This window comes from Copadichromis virginalis, linkage group LG3 (genome assembly GCF_057382275.1).
Source record: "Copadichromis virginalis isolate Kocher_CV1m ecotype Utaka linkage group LG3, C_Virginalis_male_GT1.1, whole genome shotgun sequence".
Classification (NCBI taxonomy): Eukaryota; Metazoa; Chordata; class Actinopteri; order Cichliformes; family Cichlidae; genus Copadichromis; species Copadichromis virginalis.
In genome coordinates, this window is record NC_140620.1 from 24,566,321 (window position 1) to 24,575,921 (window position 9,601).

The following is a 9,601-nucleotide window of genomic DNA, read 5'->3' on the forward strand; positions in this document are numbered from 1 at the left end:
AAGAGAGAGAATCTTATATTGGCTTCTCTTTTTTGACTGTTAAATTTAATTTTAAGTTCAAAATCTAGTTTAAAATCCTTCTAATCACATAGAAGGTCTTGAATAATCAGGCCCCATCTTATCTTAAAGATCTCATAATACCATATCATTCTAATAGACCTTGTGGTATACTTGTGATATCTAGAGTATTTAAAAGTAGATTGTGAAGCAGAGCCTTCAGCTTTCAGGCCCCTGTTATATGGGACAAACTTTCACTTTTGATTTTAGAGACAAAGGCCTTCTCTAATTTTAAGATTAGGCTTAAAACTTTCCTTTTTCATAAAGTATATAGCTAAGACTCATCCACTTATTTGCTTGGTCTACTATGGTCCTACAGTTAGCTGATATGTAAACATTTCCTTTGCTGCACTTAAAGTCCTCTTTCTCTTTCTATTGTCCACCTTTGTCCTTTGCCTGCCAACGATGTCAACGATGGTGGCAGCAACACCACTCCTTTAAAACAGCAAATAATTTATGTCTCAGACATGGATGTACTCTGCATAGTATAAAATGAAATTGAAGAAAAAAGGAGCTTTTGTAAGGACAAACTATTCAAATTTTCATTTCACAGAAATATTTGCTTGAAAGTATTTCGAATTCAGCATGAAACAGCTCATTGCAAATGGTTTTCTATTTTGATATATACTCTTCTTGATGGTTAAACAAGTTCTCAGAAAGTCAGTAAAATAAATAACAAGAGCAAATAGGTGATGTTCAAGCTGAATAATCATTAGATTTGAGTACAGATAATCTCTAATGCTAACAACAGGCAAATCCTGTCACCGTCTTGTGACATGTCAAGGGTGCAATGTGGGTTAGCTAATCAGAAGTTTAATTGTCCTGTGGTTGTACTCTGCGGCACCTCCTTTTTGAGCATTTTAAAATGTAACCATAGTGGTCTCGATTACTGTGACTGTGTAGTTTTCAGTCATTCAGGTCATCGTAATTAAGGAGTTTGGAAAGAAAAGTGACTGGACTTCTTGAAGACTCGACTTATTGAGATCATCTTATACAAGATGTGAGTGGGCATTAAAGTGTTTGGGAAGGGATCTCAAAACTGGATTATAGATGGCAGACAGTTGGTGTCATAAACCACCTGCTCTGTTCAAGGGTAGTCGTTCATAGTGGACATAATAGTGGACTTTCAAATCAGCCTGACTTCCCACTTCCTGTATGTAAAGACGGACTACAATAGGTGACACCGGGAAGCCCATGAAAAAACGTTTTTTGTAGAAACCCTCATTCTCAAAGGGCTTTGCGTTCCTCCTGAGTGTTATGCTCCATCTAAAGGTAGAACGTGAAATCTAGTGGGATAACATTGATTCAGCAATTAAAGACATGATAAACACAAAAAACATAACTGGTGTGTACATTTTTTTAACTAACTTTAAGTTTTTTTCTTTTCATCTCTTTTTAATTTAAATTCTCCCTTACTTAAAAAAAAATGCCTGCTGACATTTGTCCATGTTCAGCGATGTATGTAGCTAATTACTGTGGCTGAGCAGTTGTAAAGATATAGATGTGGACGTGTGAAGTAATTGTCATTTTCTGTTAGGTAGTCACACAGTCATGATGTTGGAAAGTTATAGCTAATCCGTCTTTTCTGAACTACTTTAGTTTTTGCTCTGATGTCATGAAGACTTCAACCTAGTCTAAAACCCTAACTCTATGTTTTTTTTTTTTTATGTAAACACTTTTAAATAATCATTTAGAATGACAGCTCCCTGTCGCTCCCTCCCTCCCTCCCCAGAATTGTAGCAAGCTGATTGCTACAATTCTGGGGAACAACTGAAAATAGATTTTACATTTTCTTAGAGGTCAGGATTAGGGGCATCACCAATGATGTCTTAGACACCTCAGGATTAAACAATAAAGTTTCTTTGTTCATGGCAGGGCTGGTGTTAGATCCTCTCCCATATTCAAACATAAATGGATTACATTTCTTTACTGGCAAAGCCTTGAATAAACATGAACTTTATAAACTGTACTTTGCTTGTGTTGGAGAAAAATCAGGTGGTCTTCCAGCAGTTCATTGAAACAGGATGAGGGCATTGATGTGCCAGTAAAATCGCTGGATCATTTTTCAAGTTAAATTCATATTACCTTTTCTGTTTTGTGTGTTATGAGTGCATATGAGCTCTTTTCTCGTTTTCACCCCTGTGAACAGGCATATTAAGAATTGTATTGTATCGTTTAAATATTTTAGTCTGATACTGTGTTGGAGAAACTGTAATGCACAATATTTCCTTAGGGATTAATAAAGTATTCAGATTCTTAAGACAAGCTGTCTTTAGGTCCCCACACAGAAAGGCTGTATCTGCAGATTGAGACCAAGAAGGAAGATCTGAAGGTCATTTTGCAAAGGTTTACTTTCTTTTCAATGAAATGAATGCTCTCAGTATTGGTTTGTAAACTCACTCAAATGTTACCCCGCTTTAGGTCATTATCAAGGTTAAATGTTAAGGTTCCATGATGAAGATGCTTACTGTCCCTCTGCATGTGTGCACCATGATGGCTTTTGCCCAAATTTCATGTGTGTGTGTGTTTTTTGTTTTGTTTGTTTGTTTTTTAGATTTTACATACAAAATATGTGATTGGGGAATAGTACATCTTAAATGTTTCAATCAGTTTCGTGTTATTTTTAAGTGTTAAGTGTGCGAGACCATTTTATCTTTTAAAAATCAGGTATAAAATGAATGTTAAAAAATCAAAATTAACAAGGTGTGCAAATCAGCAGTGTTTTTAGATTCACAGTGAACAGTCAAAAACAGTTATGAGGTGTGTCATTGAGGTACATTATTTTGTTATTAAATGCATGTACAGTGATGTGATATGAGACAGACCACATCAGGTTACAAGTAACGCGTTACTGCCCATCTCTGGTGGGAACACATGGGGAAACAGCTGACTGACATGAACATAATGGCAGGACAGTGAAACTAAATACAATGAACAAAGGCTGTATCGCAATTCAGGTTCTGCAGCCTTAAAGTACGCAGCCTTAACGGTCCTCAAGGGCCGCGTACTCAAAGACCGCTAAGGCCAGAAGTGCGATGCTTGTTGGCTTGTGAAATAGGACGGTCTAGCCTCCGTCCGCTGCCCATGATACTAACAGCTGGAAACGTGTCATACAGCTTTGTTTGACAGAAATGAAGGAGAACATATTTTGTACATTTGTTTCTCCATGAGCTTTGTGTGATATAATAAGTATCTGAGGCTGAGACCACAGGACTGTAAAACATGATTGTTGGGCTTCATTTCTGTGCTGAACAGTCATTTAAGATTAGCTAGTAAATAACAATTAGCTAATGTTGTTCATGAGTTTAAAGTCATCTCACTTTGGTAATGTAAAGATAATATGGCCAATATTAAAGTTATTATATTAATCATTATTAGTCATTACAGCAGTGAACTTGAACTCTGTGTCAAATACTGAGCTTCAGTACAGATTCAAGTTACAGTTATTTATATTTCCTATCACCTTAAATCTTCACTCAAAGACACTCAAGTATCTTTGACAGTGTATATACAGATGTATTATATATAAGAGACAAATATTGTTCTTTCAGTATGTTGGCATTACTAAATTTGGCTCGATGCTTATATATATTTATAAAAAGAAAATGTACGAGCTGTGATAACTGTTTCTGATAAAATGAAGAGTAGAGTATATTAAATATCCCTTTATTGGGTGAGAAAATCAGACCATGTCATAACTGCTTTAAGTCATACAGAATACATATCAGAGCCTTAAACAGGCTGACTTCTGCTAAATGGGTCAAACTGGGCAGAAAGTATACAAACACATAACATCCTTATAGAATATGATGTAACACTATAGATCAACTTACCTCAGAATATATAAAGCATATAAACAATTACAGTAATATTATGCAACAAACACAGCAGTGCTACTGATCCAAAATACTCAAAGCTTCATAGAACTGAAACAAACATTTATTTTTAGCTCCATTCTGCTGCTGATACATACTTTAGGTTTCTGAATATTAAACTTGTCTCTGCCTTTCATAGTGTGTAACTTGAAGGCCCTGAGTACTTTCTCCCACACTGAAAACACTGGAATGATAAAATTATTTGAACATTACCTAATAAGACTAATTCAAGACAGGCAATTAGTTATGTTAAACTTTTCTAGCAGTCCTTCACAAACAGGGAACAGTCTGTCTATTCTCTCCATCTGTGAGCTGCTGCTGGCTCTTCCTCCTCCTCCTCTTCCTCTTCCTCACACACTGCTGAGTTTGTCCTGGTGGATCATCAGGGGTGCAAAGCCTCACAGATGATGTGCAGCAGTGGGTCCCTCAGTCTGTCCTCACTCTGGACACTTGCAGTCGTCACACATGGAAATCAAATGTGTGATAAGCTGCAGGATTCAAACACAAGTGTAACTTATAAATAAATGTTCATACTTTTATTCCACAATCAGAGAGAAAGAAACAGAGAGAGAGTGCAGGCCAGACAGACAGGTGACAGTCTCAGGTGTATACACTGCTACAAAACAGCACAAAAGAAGGAGGATTTAGTGTTTGTGTTATTACGAGTGCTAAACAAGAAGAGTTCCCAGATGGTACAGTGGACTGAATGTCCTTCTGAAAAGGATATACACGAGTGGATCCTCTGCCTTTTTCAACTTCCTTTCCTTCATGAAGGCAGTAGGAGCATCCATGTTCACCATTAAACTGTTTAAAATTCTGGACCAGAGGTCTGGCAACTGAGTCACTCATTAGAATTAGAGGGATTACTTTTGTATTGACACAAACTCCTTTGTCATTTTCCCATGTGAAACCACTGTCCTGTAGATCCACACACTCATCAATGGAAGGTTTTAAGAAACTTTACATGTGAGGCTTCTCATCCCGGAACCATAGTCCACAAAGGAGTACATTATCCTGTGTTGTTTTCAATGGCAATTCATTAATGGTGCATAAAAGGGATTTTTTTTAAAAAGTTGGCACACCATCACAGCTAAATGTTAAGCTGAGGGTTTGAAGGGCCGTTTCTGAACCACTCAAAGCTTTCTGATACAAAAAAACCATTACAAATGTCACCGAGAGAAGTTGTTATGCCTTTTGGTCAGAAGTCAGTAGTTAGTGCATAGTCTGATGAAGTTACATAAGCAAGGTGATAAATAAGTTCAAAGTTAAGAAATATTATAAGTAATTCATGCTAAAAAAAACAGTTAAAATGTCTGGGTTCGAAATTTGCTCAGAGTGAGTCATCATTATCACAAGCGATCTTTGTATTGTATGTGCGGAAATGGGAACGAGGGAGCGCTCTAATAATTCACCTATCCAATCTGATTTGCTTTCAAAGTGTTTGTTTCCTTTTTTTTAAACTGTCTATTTTATGGCTGTTCTTTATTGATCTGTTACCCATTTTAGGTATTTTGTTTTTTAAATACTCCGATATCACCATGAAGCACTTGGGTGTGACACTGAGACCAGTGGAGAAACATACATGGGAACAAGACTGACGGGGAGATAGAAAGAGAACACCGAATGCAGAGACAAGACTAAATGGAAGGGATAAGGCTGACTAAACATGGGGCATGGAAATTCCCCTGTTCCGTGCTCCATGATAACAGAAACCTACGGACTAGAAAACAAAACTAAGAAGACCTAAGAAAACAAATATAAACAGAGGGATCACAACTGTAAACCAAAACAAGGAACAGAACCTTAACCATAGAACATTAAACAACCCAGAATCAAAAGTCCAAACACATTTACACTGGGCCAAAGACCCAGGAGCGTGACATCTTTGTTGACCAGCAGTCAATAAATGAAATTAAACATCCATGAAATTCAAGCTGGGTGGAGAGAATTGCGTAAGGTTGGTAAAGACAGGGTTAGTGAAGCATGGAATCAAAACATACTTAACCCTTTAAGACCTACCATAGAACCAAGTCCGCCAGAGCTTATATTATATTTTTACATGTTGTAGAGCCATTTTTGGGAGCATTTCAAGTTGCTATACATCAATACAACCATTACAGCCTAAATTTTAATAATATGTGCAATAAACTACAAATAAATTTTTTAAATGGTTTTTGTTTTTTAACATATATTTCTAGTTAGAGAAATTTAAGAGGCTTATCCCTCAAAACTGTTAATACAAAAAAGTTGCACAAATAGTTTCCCACCACAGGAAATTTATTTTGAGTGTCTTCATAGTTTTATTTTTGAAATACACCAATTTCTATACACTGCATGAAAAAAGAAAATAAATATTATAGTGCAAATTTGCAAAAAGCAGCATATGCATCAAAATAAACTATTTCCAGCAGTGCAATATGAGTCCTAAGCATCCCAGAAACGACACAGAAAGTCATAAAGTCAAACATAACCTTTAAAAACACCAGTATAGGCTCATGAGGCCTTGATGGTAAAAAACTACATTTCCGCGAAAATGACGTCACTTCCGGTTTCGGGCAGGTAATGGCGGACATGCGATAGTTCGTGCTGATGGACGTAGGAAGTGTTATGAACAGCTGATCAGATCGGCAAAGTGTGTTTCTGGAATATTATGTTTTTGTTGCTGCAAGTGCTTTTTATGCATTTTTTGCAAAGCTATATGTGGAAGGAAACTGTGACCTAGGACAAGCTGATGGCATAAGATGTAAGTACAACTCCTCCGGTTTCATATGCAAAAAAACCTTATTGCGCTAGCTTACGTGGTTGCAGTGCTACCAGGACTTAAAAATAGTTACGCAAAACGGAGCGTGCCCGCTCCCACCGGCTTTAAAGGGTTAAGTATTTCTAGTTCATTTCTTCCTGGTATTGAAATGTAAATATAAGAAAGTGTATATAAGTGCTCATCTCTACATGAGGGGTGAAGCTACAGGCTGACACTTGAAAGAGGAGAAGACATTCTACAGACAGGTATGTTACAAATATGCTGAGGATCTTCTATCCTTTCTTTATCAAACTGCTAATCACTTTTGTTAATGTGTTTCTTACAGAGACACTAAATATCATCATGAAGCTGCTGACTGCATCTGCACTTCTCTGTGCAATGATGGCTCTGACCGCTGCTCAGGGTAAGTATAAAAGTATGTTACTAGTATCATACTGAATGTTGTGCATGTCAATGGGCTTTAAACAGCTGCCCAAATAATAAGATCTATTTTTAAATACATGTTTTTAAAAATAGAAATCTAAAGGAAGAAAATGACACATTTTCCAGTTGAAATTTCTTGAAAAGTAAAACTATTGCCAATAAAACACAAGTTAATGACCATGATTATAATTATTCCAGTAAAGGGGGAATTGAGTCAGCATTTTGTCACACAATATGTTTGCTTTGTCTTCAGATGAGTGCTATGTTCTCAAGAAGTCCTCATGTCCCGCTGGTTGGACTGAGTACAACAACAAATGTTACTTCTATGTTTCTACACCCTTACCCTGGGTTGATGCTCAGGTAATAACATCAGGACTCACCAGTTACTGTGACTGTGTTTCTTTGATTCTTTAATATTTGGATAAGACCTTATAATAATAAGTTTTTAATATTATATTAAAGAAATTTATATTGACAATTAGTAAAATTTTATCAAAGCCAATGTACTGTTAAAATTTGTCTAAAATGATAATAGTATGTATTGATCATTATTAATGTTATCATTTATTGAATTTTAATAATGCTATCATTTGTTCTAATATGTATGTATGTCATATATGGCTTTACTTTTTAACAAGTAAACAGTAACAATATATTAGTAAACAAGAAATACAAACAAAGAAGCAAACAAACTAACGTCTCTAGTTTCACGTTCCTACAATTTATGCCATGGATAAATCACCTGTCAATTTTTGCTTCGATTAAAACCAGTTCTTATATGTACTGTGAAATATGCATCCAAGCTTATAATAGCAAATATTATTTTTTTTAATTTATAAAAATAATGCTAATTATTGCAGTAAATGGTTTAAGCCACCAACATTAACTGCATGAAATAATTCTGAATGATAAATGATTGTAAATGTATTAATCATTAGTCCTTTCAATATAATAATTATTAAAAAACTTTACTTTTTATTACTTGTTAAATGGTAAGCTATTAATAAAATTTCAGATAATTAAAATCAATAATTTTGTCAGTCAATGTAAATATTTCTTAGTATGTTTTATTATTATTTGTATGTTTGTGGTGGTGTAATCATGAAGGTTGTTTTATAAATCTTCTGTAACTCTTCTGTCTTTTTGTTTACTGTAGAGAAACTGTCAGACCATGAGTGCAAACCTTGCATCTGTACAGAGCCTTGGGGAATACCAGCTGATTCAGAGGGTGATATCTGATGGGAGTAAAGCTAATGGACGAACATGGATTGGTGGTTCTGATGGTCTACAGGTATGCCAGTCTGCCAGTTAAAACATAAATCTATCCATTGGATATTTTACTTATTTTTCACTGTTATCTTTTTTTCCATTTCCATATAATTCCATATATCTTGTTTCATATATTTGATATCTTCAGTTTGTATCTACAATGTCGGTAGTAGTGAAAGTAAAGACAAACCAATAAATGAGAAGGTGTGTCCAAACTTGGTAGTCGATGTATAATGTTAAAGTGTAGTTTCGTTAAAAAATGATTTCTTATTTTTAACTTTTTTCTGTTCTGTAGGAGGGTTATTGGTTTTGGATCGATGGAACACGTTTCCAATACGCAAACTGGTGTCGGAGGGAGCCTAACAACTCGTGGGGCAACGAGCACTGCATGGAAATGAATTCTTCAGGTATAATATTGTACATAATATATACAAGTGCTATTGTCATTATATATAAAACCAAAAAAACCAAAACATTTTTCTCATATATTCTATATTTTTGTGTCCATGCAACAAAAATTACGGTTAAAGTTGATTTTTGGTGCTTACAGGAGACCTGTGTATGAATGATCAGCCTTGCCAGTCCCAATCCCCTTCTGTCTGCATTAAGAGTAAGTCATGATTCCTGGGCTTACATGAAGGCACGTCATCTGAAAAAGAAAGAAATCTTCTCATATATCACTCAAAATATCTGTTTTCACATCTTTACCTTTTTCTTTTGCTGTAACGATGCATAAGGAACGAAGCGACAAGTGACATAAAATAGTGTGATTGTGTCTTTTAAAAGGAGCAATTGAAATGTGTAATGGAAAGAATGCTTTTAGCAAAAACTTATAAACAAAACTTTTTTTCTCTTCTGCATCATTAAACTATTAAGTATTGAATCAAACTGGTCTGTGAGTATCTGTGTTTTTGTGTAACATTATGTAAGCTTTCAGTTCAGTTTTTAAACACTCACTGATTAGATTAACTCACTGATAGATTAACCCACGTATAAATCTGCTTGAAACTACACTAATTTCTCTTGAAATTACTTTAATCTTTTTAATCTGATGCTGTTTGCTTCTGTGTCCTCCATCTAATTCTTGCTTTTGATGGCATGAGCACACACGAGCATACAATTAGACACACACACACAAAAACACACACATGATGAGGTCTCTCTTTAAATAAGTCTCCCCTCCTTTGCTTCCCTCTTCCCAAAATTGTAATTTCAC

The 9,601-nt window shown here is 35.4% G+C and overlaps 1 protein-coding gene across 1 annotated transcript; it reads left to right on the forward strand.

Moving 5' to 3' along the window:
- The first annotated feature begins 6,856 nt into the window (after positions 1–6,856).
- LOC146713585 (ladderlectin-like) lies at positions 6,857–9,260 on the forward strand. Its single transcript, XM_085452682.1, has 6 exons — positions 6,857–6,938; positions 7,019–7,096; positions 7,370–7,476; positions 8,273–8,407; positions 8,681–8,792; positions 8,936–9,260. Exons 2-6 carry the CDS (start codon positions 7,036–7,038, stop codon positions 9,004–9,006), a joined length of 486 nt encoding a protein of 161 aa, XP_085308808.1. The 5' UTR covers positions 6,857–6,938; positions 7,019–7,035; the 3' UTR covers positions 9,007–9,260.
- Positions 9,261–9,601: the final 341 nt, after the last annotated feature.